Below are 19,686 nucleotides of genomic sequence, written 5' to 3'. Positions count from 1 at the left end.
TAAAGAAAGTGAAGGGGCATCAAGCCACAACATTGTGTGGGTGCAAGAGCAGGGTACTCAAGACACAGTTCTAGACAAACCCCAGATGTACATGCAATTAATACACCAGTATCCAGTGACTGAGTTACGGAATTGAAGGGAAAAAGTGCAAAGCAGTAAAGCTATAACTGTTGTATTACCTATCTGTTTATTTGATACACTGTCAACTAAAATAAATCTGTACAATATTTATTTAATGTAACATTTTCATTTGCAAAGTGTTACTTTAATGGAAACCATAACTTTGTTCTTCAATGGCTTGTGAAAAAAGCAGAGATAAATATTGTTTAGAATTTAAAAATGATACTTTGTGGAAGGCTCAAAATGTCAATAATAAACAAATTATTTAAAAAGTAGTTCTCTGTGATTTGTGTACTAAGATTCCTTTCATCAATTGCTCTGTTAACATCTACATCTTGATGTTGTGCACAAGGGGAAGGTATTTCTTCATCATCACTATTGTCCTCTAACATCTGTATAGGAAGGCCTCTTTAAGTTTCAACATTTTGCAACATAGAACATGCAACGGTTTTAGAAGAAACGTCTGGTGCATACTGCAATGCTCTCCCACTCTTATGTAGGCATCTAAAGCGTCCTTTTAGGAGTCCAAATGTTCTTTCTATAATGGACCTGGTCTGTCGGTGTACTATATTATAACTACGCTGCTTGGCTGAATGAGGATGTGGGAAGAGTGTCATAATCCATGGGCGAAGAACATATGTACTGTCACCTAAATGTACATTAAGCATTAGAAGAAACCCTGAACATATGTTAGAAATTATGAAGGTGTATACATGAATGCAAAATTATACTGTATAGCTTACCCAAAAGAAAACTATCTCCAAGCTATACTGTTGCCAAACGGGTGCACAGACCCAATGGGAGAATAATTAGGAATCATGGGTACTGCCTGGATAACGTGTTTCATCGTCAGTTATTACACACTCATTATTACGCACAACCTGCATATTTAAGGAGTGGCAATTTTTTATATTTTGGTATAAAAAAATTTAAATGTTGACAGCAAAAATGCAAAGCGATAAACATTTTGTTTGTAGCATTAAAATAAGAAATGCTAATAATTTTAAACTTTGAGAATACAGATACAACATTTTAGCAGTCGCAAACGAATTTGCGAGTCACAAAAATGTTTTGAACATAAAGCCCTAAGAGCTGTATACCCAATTTCAAATGTCTACATTCAATCCGCTCAATGGTTGGTTAAGATCAGAATATTAAGTAATCTTTAATGGAGTATGTTATCCATAGAGAAAATATAAATGTAGTTTGTTAGAGACATAAGTAACATGTTTGCCATACAATATGAAAGAAGCAGCTTTCCGCAAAAACATTTCACAAAGCAACGGCTTACCTTGGATCCATGCTTCACCACTGCAGCTTGAATTTTGCCTGCTTTATAAAATGGAATCTACACAAAAAAGATAATAAAAATCTTTACTACTCGGATGTTAAAGCAAAAGCAGAACTGGAACTAGGACAACAGAGGAGTAGGTTTACATTTTTATAAAGTCATCACTGAATAACATGCAAATTAAATTGTCTCTGAAATCAGGAAAGAAAGATTAGTAACCTGTCAAAGTTATTATGTATTTTTAGCAGTGGTATTCTCATTAGTTTCATAACTTCTAATTTACAATGTACACTTTAAAATGTTTTTCTTTTCACTTTTGGAAATAAAAAACAACATTAAAACGTTTCAACAGAACGCAAAAGTGACTTCTACTACAAATGTTACTTCAAGTTGAGGCCACTTTGGCTACAGCCACATGGGCCAGTTTAATTAATTTCTTTTTTTAGATTTTCATTTTAATTGTGCACTGAGACATTAATAGCAAACGGGTTAATGATTTTTTCTGAAAATACTCATTACAAACCAGGCAGCTGATTCAAGAACTTTTCAGTGAAAGAGAAAGTCTGCTATAATGCATGCCTAAATATCCTTCCTTTTCAACTGGATACAAAGAAAGTAATCCCTCCACCAGCAATTTTTGGTTCCAGTACCTAGGGTAGCTCCCGTTATTAGCACCACCAGCCCTAAACATTATTAAGCTGGACTGTCTCGCCTGGCTAACTCTGGTAATATTTAGCCTGGAAGGAAAAACCAATAGAGGGAAAATATTAGGAGAAGAAATGAGAAGACCTCCTGGGCTTGCGAGAAGAGACCATGTGCTCCTAAAAAAAAGGAGAGACCAGCTGAGCCTAGGGGGGAGAAAGTCATTGCTAAAATGAGGGGTAAAATGACCTATTTGTGGGGGACAAAGTCTACTAAGATCCATATTGTGTTATTTGCCAGTGGTACCTTTCAAACCCATGCTGCTTTGCAATCTGGCATTCATAGTCTTGTGTTTACAACAAGAAAAATAAATAAAAAAATTCTAGTACCAGAATCCGAAGAACAATATGGACAGGGCGGGCAAGTACACATGGCAAGGGACAAACTGAGCTCCCTGATCATCAGATCTTTATCCAGTGGTGCCTTTTGAGCTAATATTGTTTTGTAGTCTGGTAGTCATGGTCCTGTAGCAGGGAAACACAACTAAGAGTTCCATAACAGAGGGTGTTTTGGACAAATGAGCTTACGTTGACTAGCCTTGCTGACCTCCTTTGTGAGACCACTTGCAATTTCTGTCTGACAACAAGATCACCCTCGAATCTCCGTACAAATCAAAGATAGCTTGTTAAACAAATGACTTACACTCCACAAAATGTATATCAGCACAGAGGTCACAATAAAACCATAGAATTTTCCTTAAGGCAGCGAGGGACCTGACCATGGTCAGATTTATGTACAATGCCTGACGTCTTAAAGAAGATCTCATCTGATAGGGAGCCAATGTAGGGATCTGAAAAATTTAGTTCTAGCATGGTGTCACACCTAACTAGTCTGACATCCTCCCTGAAGTGAAAAAAACATTTTATGATTTTGCCTGTGTAGAGCAATATTTCTATGAACTTTAAATCTTTTGTGTTCTCTATGTAACAAACTGTACACTGTTGATCCAGCAGAAGAGTTTTTTCTTTAACCAGACATCACTCACTACTCTACCCATACTGGGCCCTTTGCAATTAGTCAACTAGCATCACTGCAGTATACTACAGTGCTGATGGGCCTCTGAAGGATCTTTCTCCACCGATAGTGAGGGGTGGAAATGAGGGTATCCAAAACCACGCTGGCCACCCAATGATGACCATTAATTGGCAGCCAATTCATAAATTTGAAGTAAGATACAAATACACCATTCTCAATACCATGCTATATAAATCAAATACTGCGATGGCAGCTCAGTTTAAAGAGAGAACATCAGGACTTAATAACAGACTCAGGCAGATTTAGATAATTTGGTTATTGTATTAGTGATCAAAAATATATACATATAAGTATTCTTTTGAGCATTTCAGTCAGGAATCTTATAACAAATGGTATAAAACCACACATTTAGTCCAAGTTTCTAACCCAGAAGAGGATGGTTCTCAAAGTTACAGATTCCCAACAACATTAAGAGGAAGAAGGACGGTTTGTTTCTTCTTAACAGTATTCAAAAAGTTCTAAACTAAAGCAAAAGACAGTAGAATCAAAGTCTACTTAGGACGAGTCCATAGACATAGGTTAAAGAGTAAAATTGGGTAAATCTGGACCAAGATGGTTTCAGCAGATAAGATCATTAGCAAAGAGCAAAAATATAGGCTTAACATAAGGTTAATGTGGCGTATTTGTATATGTGGCGTATTTGTATAGCGCGAACAGTGACCCGGAGGCATCCCGGCGGTTGTACTCCTACCACAAGGGAACCCCTCCTGGCTTTTCCTTGTGGGGTGTCCACTCCTGGGCATCCCATGGTGAAACCAGGCATCCCTTGTGTAGCGGGGGCCTTTGTGGAGACTAAGCAAGCTATTGCCCAGAGTTGCAGCGTGGGACCCATGCTTAGAATCGGCACTGAGGCGAGAATATCCGGTCAGAGGAATTTAAGCCCGAAACCCGCCGAGGCGGGAATCAAACCCTGGTCCCTGGCCAGCGTTCTGCATCAAGGTCTGCCGCTCTAAGCATTGAGCCACACTTCTCAGCAAAGAAAGATTCAATCAGTCTTCTAAGAGCAGCATCAGTAAAATAAGGCCACGATAAAGTGCCAGCGCAGGATTGGGAACTTTGTTGTCCTCAAGAACTTCTGAGGCAATGTGTTTCTACTGAAATTAGCCAGACAGCAAGTAAATCAGCATAGTTCATAAAATAAGTCCCTAGACTCAAGAAGTCTTCAGACAAGTAAAGTTGGAAGCCATGAAGATTTAATAAATAATTAGCAAATGGTACAGGAGGCACACATAATTGTCAAAATGCATGGTAGAACAATATAGGGGATTAGCATAAGGCTGAATCACATGCAACAAAAAGTCTGACAGGAAGTCATGTCTCAGGGTAAAAATATTCTAAGTCCTGAGGTCGGCTTTCAAAGAGTTGGGGCAAACTAGACTGAATCACCTCCAATTGTGAGGTCTTATATAGAAAAGTATACATCCGAAATTACACTGTGATCTTAAAATGAATGAAATGTTGCAAGATTCAACCAAACATAAAGCAAGATTAAACACAGCAGTACATAGCACTGTGACTCTTGAATCCATCGCCATTGGAGAGCTCCTACCCTTCCATGCAGCTTGCTTGCGTGTCCTGAGCCCGGTGCCTCCTCTGGAGACATTGTGTGTGGCACCCGGGAACCGCGAGCGGGCCCTGCAGAGACCTTGGCCTTGAGGCTTCCCCAAGATGGCGGCTCTGCTTCCCTGATCCCCCGGCTTGTTCTCCGGTCCTGAACCCCGGGACTCCTCCTAGAGTGCCAGGAGTGAGGAGATCCCAGAGAAGTGTTGGTGCTGGCCCACAACGCTGCTGCGGCTGACACCCGGTGAGCGGTTGGCCTCTGTTGGTCGGATGTGAGGAGAGGAGGGTGTCGCCCCTTCCAATGCCCCCACGCTGCCCTGCCCTGGTGGAGGCCCCCCACGAATCACCGGAACTGCGACCTGGGCTGCGACCGGAGGGCTGGTGAGGCGACGGCCTCTACTGTCGGTCGGACGGTTGTGGAGTGGGTGCGTGCTTTCCTCCTGCGTACCCCGCTTCCCACGCCACTATACCGGACCTGGATTGTCACCACTGGGGATTATATCGGAGGTTGAGGCCCCTCTCCCGGGCAGTGATCGTGCACCGGGAGTGAGTGCATGGACTGGAGGCGAGCTCACCATACACTGACAAGGTGAGGAGCTTGAGGGCCGTTTTGCTCCTGGGTGGCGGGGGCTCCAGCTGTCATTCGGGCGGCGGGGAATGTTCTCCCCCCTCTCCTTCTGGGTCCCAAGGCCTCGGCTGCTTCACTGTCCTGGCCGGTGACAGTGCCCTATACTGCGGCTGTGCACCAAGGCGGCCTTCTGAGCTGTTGTGTTTCCTGATGTGCCGGTGGTCTGTGGGGGAGCCTCGCCTGCTGCGTCGGGGGAGGCGTGGTGCGAGAGGCTGGCCTCCTTCTGGTGAATCCCTGCCAACCCGCTGGACGGAGCCTTTTGGGAGGATATCAGCCGCCGTATCGGGCAGCGGCGGTGAGTGGTTCCCTGGCTCTCCACCCCATTCCCTGGCTGCCCCTCTTCCTACACACCTTGTCAGCTGTGCCTTGTTCCTCTTCTTCACCGGCCCTGCCCCTGAACTGTGGTGTGGACCCCGGCCTATTTGTGCGCAACTGCATGCTGGCATTCCTTCTGGGAACACAAGAGGGGCCTACAGGTAGAAGGTACAGCCGTCGGCCGGACTGTGGGGCGCTGTGTGGTGGGGCCCCCTCTTTCCATCCTCCTTGCTCATTCTCTCGCCCCTCCCGCCTGTGCGCCTGACTCTTAGTTAATTGTTTAGTCCAAAGGACTAAGTCAAATGATAATAGGTAGTAAATACATATTGTACCACGGGGTAGAAAATGCGGCAGTCAAGTATGGTTATACAAAGAGGTATATATACAAGGGAATAGCAATTCGCTATAGACCCAATAGAAAACTGATTACGTCCCTTGGTGACTCTAGTTGGATTAAAAACATAATTGCGGGGATCTGTGATCTAAAATTGGAAATGTCCACTCCATTAAAGGTTCGATAGACCTTATAGACGGCAGAAGGCCGACCTATCTTAACAAACATCCTACAGGTACTGACAATATCGACATACAGCATGTATGTTGATATTGTCAGTACCTGTAGGCAATTATGTTTTTAATCCAACTAGAGTCACCATATACCTCTTTGTATAACCATACTTGACTACCGCATTTTCTACCCCCTGGTACAATATGTATTTACTACCTATTATCATTTGACTTAGTCCTTTGGACTAAACAATTAACTTTGCCTCTGAGGTCTGTCCCATCATTTCACCTCTAGAGTGATTACTTGTTCCATCAATGATGTATTCCCTTTTCCAATTATGATCATGTTCCCTTTCTCGACCTTTTATTTATTTAAATATTTTCGGATCCCTTGTGACCCATGTATTAATAATTCTTAAATTTTTACGCAGATTCGTTGCCCCATTCCCCACCACTCCTGTCCTGATGAAGACCCTCTAGCAAGGCTTTTACCATGCCTGCATTTCACCTGGGTCAAAACGTCGACACTCCTTCCTGTGGTCAGCCTCTGTCATCATTCATTATTATTGATTTCCTTTGAGGCATGATTGTCTAAAATTATTGATTATTTATAATTCCATTGTGTTTTTTCTTATCAATTTTGTTATACTTTAGTCTTTATGACCTTTTGTTTAGTTCTCATCTTTCACTTTCCCAGCACTACCCTTCTCTATTTCATCCTTAGGGGCACTATATGTGATTTAACCTGTACTAATTTTTATGAATGATTCTTATATAATACACGTTGTGATTAAAAACAATGCTGTTATAATTACCTGTGTATGTATCTACTTTTGTTACGATTCTGTTTATTGCTTGATTGTCTGGGACCATTTTGTTTGTACCAATACCTTGCCCCTGGGGCCGACTATCTTTGAGGGAGACTTTAACGCAATAATGGACCCCGACCTTGACACTGGCACGGCACCTTCTGTCTCCAGAGTTGCTCAATCTACCCTCCTGTCGAATTGGGCTGCCACTTTGGGTATAGGGGACGCCTGGAGACTCTGGCACCCGACTACTTAACTCTACACCCACACGTTGGCTTCCCACCACACACACACACGCACAACTAGACTATGTTCTTTTGCAGGCCTCGGACTGTAGAACGATTCAAGACGTCACCGTCCTCCCCAGGGCTTTATCAGACCACTCCCCTGTAGCAACATGGATGGGCAGTCTTCCTGCATCCTCATGCCCGATCTGGCGGTTGAACGCCTGGTTCGTTCAGGATAAGGATTTCAGGGACCAAGTGGGGGATGAGCTCCGCCATTATTTTACCCCTAACCACAGGTCAGTTCCTTCTCCTGGCACCCTATGGGAAGCCGGTAAGGGCACCATCAGGGGTTTTGCCAAGGGCCAACTCAAACTCAAATGTATGAAGCAGGATTCCCATCTCACACTCCTGAAGGCCCAGGCTGTTCTAATTGAGGTTCAGCCTCCGGAGGGACATTCTGAGGCCCAGGAAAGGAGACTTACGTTTCTCAGGGATGAGATCAAGCAGACCTCCTTGGAGGCAGCCAAACTGCTGTGGAGGTCCTCCGTGGCGCGAGTATATGGGTGGGGAGACAAAAACGGGAAGTTCCTGCACCACCTGGCCACCTATCCAATGGCTGATCGTATAATCCCTGAAGTGCTCGGCTCTGATGGAGTGAGCCACCGAGCCCCCGTTGCAGTGGCCACGTGCTTTGCCATTTACTACGCTACTCTTTACTCTGAGTAGCCTCCCACTCTCTCGCACCCGGAACTCCTCCAACGCGAACACCTTTCCCTCCAGCAACTTAGTGAGTCTGAGGGGGAGGATCTCGATCTCCCGATCAACCCGGAGGAAGTCAGCGATGCCATTTTGCACCAGGCTGCGAGTAAGACACCAGGGCCGGACAGGTTCCCGCAAGAGTTTTATGCGTTCTACCGTGATGTGTTAATCTCCCACCTCCTAGAGGTGTACTGGGAGGCATCTGATCGGGGCTCCTTCCGTCCTGAGATGGATACGGCCACTACTGTGGTGATCCCGAAGTCTCAACCTCCCTCGAGGCACTACCCCGACTACCGTCCAATCTCCCTCATTAACTCAGAGCTCAAAATCTTTGCCTTGGTCCTAGCCAATCGCATACGGTCACATCTGGCCAAACTGGTCCACCCCGACCAGTGCGGTTTTATGCCCTCCTGGGAAACCCAGCATTTTCTTCGACGCCTACACCTTGCTTTAGCAAACTGCCAAGGGTTTATACCCTCCCGGGGAACCCAGCATTGTCTTCGACGCCTACACCTTGCTTTAGCAAACTGCCAACAGCTATCCTCGTACCTATCCTTCCTTCTCATAGAATTTGAGAAAGCATTTGACTCAGTGGACTGGCGTTATTTGGAAGAGGTCTTGATCGGATTGGGTTTTGGGGCCCTCTTCCGCGGACTGGTTAAGACTAAGGGCCCAGGTGCTAGTCAATGGAGCCCTGTCGGATCCCTTCCCCATCGGCAGAAGCACAAGGCAAGGATGCCCCCTCTGACCCCTTCTATTCACGTTGGCGCTGGAGCCCTTTGCCTGTCTTGTACGGTCTGACCGGCTCCTCACGGGTTGGAGATAGGCTGACTTAAAAGGAAGATAAGATCACCCTATATGCTGATGACATCCTACTATTCCTAGCAGACCCGGCGCAGTTGGGACCGCGATGCCTGCAGGCCCTGAATTTCTTTGAGCAAACCACTGGCCTCCGCTTGAACTCGGCTAAATGCGTTCTGGTCCCCCATCACCTTTCAAGGGAATGTTTTGACTGGCAGGTGTCGAAACCTCTTCGGCGACAGTCCTTCAAGTATCTGGGGATTTGGGCTGCCCTCCTCCCTGATCTTGCATGGTCACTCAACGTCACCCCATTAGTGAAGAAGGCCCGGGCTGACCTCCTTAGTTGGCAAACTCTGCCACTGAATCCTATGGGTAGAATAGCCTTATTTAAAATGATGGCCCTGCCTAGGTTCCTTTATGTGCTCCAGAATACACACCTCTCCTTGCGTTGTGGTTCCGAGATCTGGACAGTATGGCCATCAAATTCCTGTGGGGGGGTCGGAGGCCTCGATTGGCTCTTGCACAGTGCCAGATCCCGCCATTTGACGGCAGTCTGGGACTGAAGAACCTCTACCTTTATTATCCAGCAGCTCGGCTCCTCACCGTACATGACTGGTTTAATGGTGGATGGTCTGACCCGACATGGACCCGTCTAATTTTCATGGTAGGCTTTACGGGAGCACTATCCCCCAAACCCTGCCCAAGTTCGCCCGCGGGGTGCTTTTGGCCTGGCGAGCGGCTCTGCGCCACACCCAATGGTCAGATAAACTGACCAAACATACCCCTCTGTGGTGCGGCACATGGCTCCGCGAGGTTGCCAACCTCTCGGGCTTTAGCGCGTGGTAACTCATTCGTATCTCCCAGCTGGGTGACTTCTGGAGTGAGAGTCACATCCGCACCTTCCAAGAACTACAAACATGCTATTCCCTTCTTCCTTCCCAGTTCTACAGATACCTTCAGATACACCATGCCCTCCAATCCCACATTTCAGATGGCATCTCCCTACCCGATTATAGCCGCCCGAAGCCCAGACCGTGACCGGTAATTTGGGGAAGGGGGGAATCTCTCCCATTTATCGTTCCCTCATTAATGAAACCCCTAACACACTCTCACACCTCAGAGACAGATGGGAGGGTTGGTTTGGGTCTTTGGACGACGCTGACTGGAGAGATGCATTAATCACTCCCAAAACAGTTACGGCCTCAGAAAGGCTTTGCTTGGTTCAAGTATATTATCTTCATACTGCTTATCTGACACAGCAGCGTCTCCTCCGCGCTGGACTTCGAACTGATGCATCATGGCCCCACTGTACCCATCCACAGGCTGACTTTTATCACATGGTGTGGTGGTGCTCCGTAATTACATACTACTGAGAGTCAGTAACGGGGGAACTCACTGAGGTTCTGGGCTGGGAGGTTCCTCTTAACCATATGAATTGTCTGCTTGGTGTCACCGAGGGGCTGGATGGTTCCAGGGCTGAAATGCTCTTTTTCAACACGGCATTGATGGTGGCCATAAGGGACATTGCAGCCAACTGGCTGAGTTCGACTGCTCCCACCATGACGTGCTGGCACAGAGTGGTGGACTTGTGCGCTGCTCAGGAGTGACCCCTGTATAAGGCAAGAGGTAGTCCGCGGAAAGTTTGTAGAATGTGGCCCAAATGGGTCGGAGTAGTGGAGGACTAATACCCTCAATGTACATTCGAGGTTGGGATTGGGTACAGCACTGTTTTTATTTCTGTCTTGCTTATCAATGTCTCTTTACTGATGTAATGTTCTCTTGTATTTGCCTTGCACGACGAATGAACAAAAAACTGGTGTTAATGTTTTTCGTTAGTTTCCTATAAAATCAATAAACTTGGTTATCAAAAAAGTACATAGCACTGTTTTAACACCACGCCCTGCATGCATATTAATAGGACCCATTTTAGCATAATGTTAACGTACGTGATAATACAAATATGGTTACAGACAAAACAATGACAAGCTTATTAAAGAATGGGCCTACAGGGAGCAGGCAGGAAGAACCTTGAACTCATATAGCAGTAAGCGAAACTTCCTTCACAGTTCTTCGAGAACAGCATGTCAACATAGACCATTTCAATAGTGCACATTTTATTATGTGTGATGAGAGTAGAAATAAAAACATAAATTATGGCTGAGATTAAATCCAAGATGAGATTAGATTCAATTTGAGCCTGGTTTGGCCGCCACATACAAAAATAATCAGTTTGCAAGGTGCTGCATCTTTATTTTTTTAGCAAAAGACACACAGATGATGGACAGAATGCCTAGCAAATCAAACATGCACGCCCAATTACTAGATCTGGGTTAAATCCATTGTTCTTTTGCTCACCATGCCACCCCAGTTTAGACCCAGCCATATGTAAATCAGTCATGGCCCTGAGCCTCATGGGAACAGTCCAGAACGAACTTCAAAGCCATCCTAGGACCCTGAGTGGGATGGGTATGCTCAAACGTGAGTCCCATGTTCTCCACACCACTGGAGTCAAGCTATCCTGGCTGAAGACGGCTGATAAACAGAAAGCGGTGCTAGGATGCTTGATTCCGGTCCAGGAAAGACATGGCTTTGCAGTTAGGGCTGCACTGTTCCCAAGAGGCACAAGGTCGAGGCTGATTTGCATATGGCCATGTCTGAACTGGGGTGGTGTGGAGTGCAAAAAAACGATGGATTTAGGCCTAGATCTCTGTACTGGGGTGAATGTATGACATTGTTCTGCATTATGTCCATCAACAGTTATTTTTGCATTTGTCACCCCGAGTGGGATGAGTATGCTCAGACGTGAGTCCCATGCTCTCCACATCACTGGAGTGAAGCTATCCTGGCTGAAGACGGCTGATAGCCAGAAACCGGTCCTAGGATGCTTGATTCCGGTCCAGGAAAAACATGGCTTTGCAGTTCGGGCTGGACTGTTCCCATGAGGCACAGGGTCAAGGCTGATTTGCATATGGCCATGTCTGAACTGGGGTGGTGTGGAGTGCAAAAAAACGATGGATTTAGGCCTAGATCTCTGTACTGGGGTGAATGTATGACATTGTTCTGCATTCTGTCCATCAACTGTTATTTTTGCATTTGTCACTCCGAGTGGGATGGGTATGCTCAGACGTGAGTCCCATGCTCTCCACACCACTGGAGTCAAGCTATCCTGGCTGAAGACGGCTGATAGCCAGAAACCGGTTCTAGGATGCTTGATTCCGGTCCAGGAAAGACATGGCTTGGCAGTTCGGGCTGACCTGTTCCCATGAGGCACCGGGTCAAGGCTGATTTGCATATGGCCATGTCTGAACTGGGGTGGTGTGGAGTGCAAAAAAACTATGGATTTAGGCCCAGATCTCTGTACTGGGGTGAATGTATGACATTGTTCTGCATTCTGTCCATCAACTGTTATTTTTAGATTGAAAGATCGACACTTTCCTGATCAAATTTCTCCCACGCCCTCAAAAGGCTTTCCCAGTAGGTGATGTAGCATCTGTTGGTGAAGAGGTACGCGGAAGGAGATTTGTTAGTACTGCCCCGAGTGTCCTTCTAAACATGCGCTGTGTGTGCCTGCTTGTTTTAGAATGTACCACACACACAAAAAAGACAATTGGGAGCATCCATGAGTGGTAAAGTGAACAGTCTGGTCTGTGTTGTTTAATATTTTTTGTTCAGTTTCAAGGTTAGCATTAGTGAAATTTATTTAGTTTCAGATTTTCTGTTAGTAGATTTGTATCTACTTACAATTTGTTTGTGTTTTCTTTTTTGTATAAAACCCCCTAAATGTGATGACAGTGTGTGTAGGCTGGGTGTCAAATCTGATCTGTGAGAGTGATCCTCCGGTATGCACAGGAGAAGAATGTCGCAAGTTCCCAATTCACTCCTGAGACTCCCCAGCCCCACACATTATAGCATGAAGGCTGACAGAGTTACACGGGGGAAAGGGGATGGGACAGAGAAGAGACTGCCACACTGCGCTTGAACCTTTTCTTCTTCTCTATTCAGACGTCTGTTCTTGGGTGTCTTCCTCTTAGGCTGTCGCATGTGTCTTGACTGCAAAAGAAATAATATTACATACAATTCTTTCCTAGGACGTCCTGTTTATATGCTAAGCTTGTTCAGGATTTTCCTTTACCTACCCGCCCACTGTGTGGCCTAAGCTCCTCTTCTTATTTGATTGTGCTTCTGTTCTTCTTTATTCTCAGTGTGCTGTAACCAAAGAATAACTACAATTACTCTACCATTTATTTCTGTACTTCTCACTAATAGTGTTTTTCTACTTACAGGTTTTCTCACCTATCAAGTCACTGCTTAGCTGTTTAATGGATTCTGGGAAGTATGTATAGTTTTTCTTCACCTACGATGAGCTAATCTTTTTTAGTTTCTTATTAGTGGATAAATAATAATAAATGTTTCCTGCAGTTGTATTGTTACTGCTATGTTTGTTTAAACCGCGTATTCTGTGTTTCTCTACTCCTCTTAAGCTAAACTCAAAATGCTTCTATTCTTTATTTGCTAGGGTCTCTTTCTAAACCCTACACTCGGCAACTTCCTGTCTTCCTTGCCGATCTTAGCGCCATGTTCGCTTGTGCTGACGCTGAATTCTTCTTTTCTTTCTAAACATTAGCGCATGCTCAGCTTTAATTCGTTATTATTATTTATTGCGCATGCTTGGAATCTGAACACTTCCAGTAGCACAAGCGCACCCTGCATACAATCGGAACGAGCTTACTTGAAACTCCGAACTCTCTTTTTTTTAAACAACTCTCCCAAAACTTCACTTCTTCGGATAATGGTAGCGCGACGCGTGTAATTTCCTAAACTACACGGAGCTACTTCTGGAACGTCTTCTCCGTGTCACTACTCAGGTGAAGTGTGCCATACATCAGGCGTTTCACCTGTTTGTTCGTGATTAGACTCAACTGCTGAAATGCTGACCTGCCGACCCATTCTAAGATTCCTAGCCGCCATCTTAAGGTAGGTTGGAGATTGTCTGCTACCTATTCTGTACAAGCGTTTATTTCTTAAATTCAATCCGGTTGAAACTACACCAATATGTTGTCTTTGGGGATTTCTGGATTTACTAGGTTTTGTGATCCTGACACTGGGGCTCGGCTGGTGGTATGTGTGGACTGGTGCTTGACTGGCGGTGTGCGAGGACTGGTGATTGGTTGGCAGTGTGCATGGACTGGCGCTTGGCTGGCGGTGTAAGTGGACTAGTGCGTGGCTGGCGGTGTGAATGGACTGGCACTTGGCTGGTGGTTTAGGTGAACTGGTACTTGGCTGGCTGTGTGCGTGGACTGGCGCTTGGCTGGTGGTGCGCATGGACTGGCGCTTGGCTGGCAGTGTACATGGAGGGGCGCTTGGCTGACTGTATTAATGAGCTGGTGCTTGGTTGGCAGTGTGAGTGAACTGGCACTTGGCTGGCTGTGTGCGTGGACTGGCGCTTGGCTGGTGGTGCATATGGACTGGCGCTTGGCTGGCGGTGTACGTGGAGGGGAGCTTGGCTGGCTGTGTTAATGGGCTGGTGCTTGGCTGGCAGTGTGAGTGATGTGGCACTTGGCTGGCGGTGTGCATGGACCGGCGCTTGGCTGGCAGTGTGTGAGTAGTGACTTGCTGCTGGTCACTACACACTGGTAGCCAAATGCCAGTCCACACAATCCGCCAGCCGGTGTGGTTACTGTGTCAGGCATGTGGACGTGTAAAAGTGAAGGTCCCTTGAATGGCGCTGTTTGCTGTGTGTTGTAATGTGATGTGCCCACGGCTTGCATTGTGAATAGTTATGTATGTGTCACACGTAGGAAAGGTGTATGAATGGCCTGTAAAGAAGCTGGTACCTTGTTGTGGCTTTACAGCTCACAAGCTGTGAGTCAATGGTTCAGTTTCTTGTTCTTTCAATTACTAACAGTGCATTTCATTTTTGTGAAATCTTTTGTTAATAAAATTGTATATACTAAACCTTCACTCACCCTTGTGACAAATTGAGAAAAATTTGATTTTGTAAACTTAATTTGAGGTTTGCAGGGGATACAGGGTAGGAAAACGTTGGGGGATCCATGCAAGCCATACCTCACTGGCCTCCCCAGGTTGTCTAGTTTTTTTAAATGTGGGTTTGGTAGGTTTCCCTAGTTAGCTGACGAGCCCAGAGACAAAAACCCAGGTGCCACCCCCCTTTCAAAACCAGGTTGTTTTGTGATAGGAAATGAATATGTCTCCACAATACGTTTTGGGTACTTGCCCCAACCACACGAGTGAGGTACCATTTTTATTGGGAGACCTGGGGAAACACTAGGTGGTAGGAAATCTGTATCAGCCTCGTGATCCTACAACTTTCCCACACAGAAATTGAGAAAAAAATAATTTTTTCAGCTAAATTTGAGGTTTGCAGGGGATTCTGGGTAGGAAAACGTTAGGGGGTCTACACAAACCATACCTAAGTGAACTTTCCTGGGTGTCTAGTTTTCAAAGATGTATGGGTCTGGTTGGTTTCCTTAGATGGCCGCCAAGCCTGGGGCCAAAAACCCATGTGAGCGCCTTTGCAAAACCAGGTCGTTTTGTGATAGGCAATTTTGATGTATCCACAATACGTTTTGGGCCCTTCCCTGCTGCGGTCACTTGGCCCACCCACACAAGTGAGGTACCATTTTTATCAGGACACTTTGGAGAATGCAGTGTGGGAGGACGTTTGTGGACTTAAACAGATTCCAGAACTTTCGATCAGAGAAATGTGGGGAAAATGTGTTTTATTTAACAAAGTTTGAGGTTTGCAAGTGATTATATGTAAAAGAATCTGGTGTAAGACACACAAGTCACTCCCTCCTGGACCCCTTGGGAGTCTAGTTTTAAAAAAATGTATACGTTTGCTAAGTTTCCATAGGTGCTGCGACGCCTACTACACGTTGAGAAACTATATTTGCCTGCACTGCCGTTGCCTAACCCTCATTGGCTCCCCATTATAGGCGAATCGGTGGTACAGCCCACAATGTCCAAATACCAACTACACACGGTCGGAGATCTCTTCCCGGACGGCCATGCTTTCTCCCTTACGGAAGACCACTGCTTCACAGACAGAACGTTCATGGACTCATTCACGCTGACTAGACTTCGCTCAATGCTCAGGGCTGAATTCCCCTCATTTCCGCTCCCCCCTGATGACACTCCTGCACTCACATTTATAATACAGAACCAGGCGGGGGCACATGTTGTCTCTAAGTTGTACAAGATATGCCTTGCCTCAGTCCCTTCCTCCGACGCAGCGGTGTGCGCCGCTTGGGAGGGCGACCTGGGCATCCAGATCACAGACGACCAATGGGCGGCTTGTTGTGCTACCACGAGAAAAGTGTCCATTAACACCAGACATAAACTTATACACTTTAAGTTCCTGAGTAGGACGTATCACACTCCCGCACTTGCTCATAGGATTGACTTTAGCAGGCCACACCATTGCCCTAAATGTAAAGCCCCACAGGCAGATTTCGCCCATCTTTCCTGGACTTGCCCACAACTGCATAACTACTGGCTACAAATGCACCGGGTTCTGGGGGACATATTGGGCATGGACCTGCAACCCACCCCTGAAATTGCGTTGCTTGGTTATGTTGCCAACTTCCCCACGCCCTCTTCGTAAACTGTCATCCATTGGCTTTCTTTTGGCTAAACAGGAGGTGGCGCTGCTCTGGTGTGCTAGGTGCGCTCCAACAGTCCGCGCTTGGCTCCGTAGTATGGCCTACGTAATGTTAACAGTGTTGAATATTCAGAACAGATTCCAATTGCTTCCAGACCGATTGACATATGGGGGCATACCGGAAGTATGTGGCGAGGCTCGCTCAGGAGGCACAATCCCAATCGATTAATTCCTTTGTTCCGGCGGGGGTGGGCTCCACTGCCACGTAAAGACTGCCTCCATCGTTATTTTCATGCGGGGCATGTATGATTAACACTGCAGAACATCGTTGCTGGTCGCTCCGGTGGTTTGCAGAAAGGCCCCATGGGCCGCCTTAGGTGTTGCCTCTTTCACTGTGGGACTCCGCTGTCACTCCTATGGTGTTGGGAGGGGAACTGGCCTGTACCTGAATGCCTCGATGTTTCCATTTCCTAATGCGCCATATTGAGAATGGAATTGTTTCTTGTGCTGATTGATCTGCTCTACTGTACTCGCAATCTTACTGATATGACTCACTCTTTGTATGTTGCTTATTATTTCTTCTTCAGTTCCTATATGATTTTCTCTTTTATTTCTAGTTTCGTCAAAAAGCAAACATGTACTATTGCACTGTGTCATTCTAGAAGTTTGCAATCCCCTTGTGATCTGTATGTAAAAGTGGATTTAAAAAAAAAAACTTCCATAGGTGCTGGCTGAGCTAGGTTTCAAAATCTACAGCTATGCACTATGCAAAAATAGTGTCAGTTTTCACTGTAAAAATATGGTGTGTACACGTTGTGTTTTGGGCCGTTTTCTGTTGCGGCCACAAGGCCTAGCCACACAATTGAGGAACCATTTTTATTTTACTGGGAGACTTTGGGGGATTCGGGGTGGGTGGAAGTTTGTGGATCCACGCAGATTCCAGTACTTTCCATCACATAAATGTGAGGAAAATGTGTTTTTGAACAAAGTTTGAAGTTTGCAAGGGATTCTGGGTAACAGAACCTGGTGAGAGCCACACAAGTCACCCCCTCCTGGATTCCTCTGGGTTTCTAGTTTTAAAAAATGTGTAGGTTTGCTAGGTTTCCCTAGGTACCGGCAGAGCAAGGGTTCAAAATCCACAGCTAGGCTCTTTGAAAAAAAAAGGTCAGTTTTCACTGTAAAAATATGGTGTGTCCACGTTGGATTTTGGCCTATTTCCTGTTGTTGGCACTAGGCCTACCCTTACAAGTGAGGTACCATTGTTATCGAAAGACTTTGGGGAATGCCGGGTTGGTGGAATCTGGTGCATCCACACAGATTCCAGAAATTTCCATCTCAGAAATATGAGGAAAATTTGTTTTTTTGACAAAGTTTGTGGTTTGAAAGGGATTCTGAGTAACAAAACCTGAAGACAACGAGGCAAGTCACCCACTCCTGGATTCCCCTAGAAGTCTAGTTTAAAGAAATATATAGGTTTGCTAGGTGTCCTTAGGTACCGGCAGTACAAGGGATCAAAATCCACAGCTAGGCACTTTGAAAATAAAGGGTAAGCTTTCACTGTAAAAATGTGGTGTGTCTACGTTGCATTTTGGCCTGTGTCCTGTCGGGGGCACTAGGCCTACCTACACAAGCGAGGTACCATTTGTATCAGGAGTCTTAGGAGAATGCTGGGTGGGTGAAAGTTTCTGGACCCACGTGGGTTCTAGGACTTTCCATAACAGAAATATGGGGCATTATTTTTTTTTTTTTAAACAAAGATTGAGGTTTGCAAGGGATTCTCTGTAACAGAACCTGACGGGACGCACACAAGTCACCCCTTCTTGGATTCCCCTGCAAGTCTAGTTTTAAAAAATGTATAGGTTTGCTAGGTTTCCCAAGGTTCCGGCAGAACAAGGGTTCAAAATCCATAACTAAGCAGTTCGCAAAAAAAGGGTACGTTTTCACTGTAAAAATGTGGTTTGTCCACGTTGTGTTTTGGGCCGTTTCCTGTCGCGGGCCCTAAGCCTACCCACACAAGTCAGGTACCATTTTTATTGAACCTGGTGAGAGCCACACAAGTCACCCCATCCTGGATTCCCCTGCGTGTCTAGCTCTAAAAAATTTATAGGTTTGCAAGGTTTCCCTAGGTTCTGGCGGAGCTAGGCTTCAAAATCTACAGCTTGGCACTTAGCAAAAAAAAGGGTCAGTTTTCACAGTAAAAATGTGGTGTGTCCACATTGCGTTTTGGGCCGTTTCCTGCTACGGACACTAGGACTACCCAAACAAGCGAGTTATCATTTTTATTGGGAGACTTTGGAAAATGCAGGGTGGGTGGAATTTGGTGGAGCCACACAGATTCCAGAACTTTCCATCACAGAAATGTGAGGAAAATGTTATTTTTTTTTTTTACAAAGTTGAGGTTTGCAACTGATTCTGGGTAACAGAACCTGGAGAGAGCCAAACAAGTCACCTCCTCTTAAAGTCCCCTGGGTGTCTAGTTTAAAAAAAAATGATAGGTTTGCTAGGTTTCTCTAGGTGCCAGCAGAGCTATACGGATTTTAGCTAGGGTTCAAATTCCACAGCTACGTACTTTGCAAAAAAAAGGTCTATTTTCAATGTAAAAATATGATGTCCACGTTGTGTTTTGGGCCGTTTCCTTTTGAGGGCACAATGTCTACCCACGCAGGTGAGGTACCATTTTTATTGGAAGACTACAGAAAATGCGGGTGGGTGGAATTATGTGGATCCACGTAGATTGCAGAACTTTCCATCACAGAAATGTGAGGAAGATGTTTTTTTTTTTTACAAAGTTTGAGGTGTGCAAGGGATTCTGGGTAGCAGAACCTTGTTAGAGCCACACATGTCACCCCCTCTTAGATTCCCCTGGGTGTTTAGTTTTAAAAAATGTATAGGTTTGCTAGGTTTCCCTAGATGCCGACAGAGCTAGGGTTCAAAATCCACAGCTTGGTACTTTGAAAAAAAAGGGTCAGTTTTCACTGTAAAACGGGGTGTGTCTATTTTGCGTTTTGGCCTTTTTCTTGTTGCGGGCAGTAGGCCTAACCACAGAAGTGAGGTACCATTTTTATCAGAAGACTTTGGGGAATGCGGGGTGGGTGGAATTATGTGGGTCCACGTAGATTCCAGAACTTTCCATCACAGAAATGTGAGGAAGATGTGTTTTTTTTACAACGTTCGAGGTTTTCAAGGGATTCTGGGTAACAGAACCTGGTGAGTGCCACTCAAGTCACCTCATCCTGGGTTCCTGTAGGTGTCTAGTTTTCATAAATGTATAGGTCTGCTAGGCTTATCTAGGTTCCTGATGAGCTAGGGTT

General features: G+C 45.5%; 1 protein-coding gene across 1 annotated transcript in view; it reads right to left on the bottom strand.

Annotated features, from left to right (window-relative positions):
• C4_1H18orf63 (chromosome 4_1 C18orf63 homolog) overlaps window positions 1-19,686 on the bottom strand; it is a 1,615,038-nt gene that overhangs the window by 1,332,296 nt on the left and 263,056 nt on the right. Inside the window, exon 3 of the mRNA XM_086966887.1 lies at window positions 1,412-1,468. Coding sequence (XP_086823013.1) covers window positions 1,412-1,468 — 57 coding nt within the window. The remainder of the gene's footprint in view (window positions 1-1,411; window positions 1,469-19,686) is intronic.

The sequence above is a fragment of the Lissotriton vulgaris genome, chromosome 4_1 (genome assembly GCF_964263255.1).
Source record: "Lissotriton vulgaris chromosome 4_1, aLisVul1.2, whole genome shotgun sequence".
NCBI classification, from domain to species: Eukaryota; Metazoa; Chordata; class Amphibia; order Caudata; family Salamandridae; genus Lissotriton; species Lissotriton vulgaris.
The sequence above is the reverse complement of the archived record's forward strand: the minus strand, read 5'-3'. Positions and strand labels throughout refer to the sequence as shown.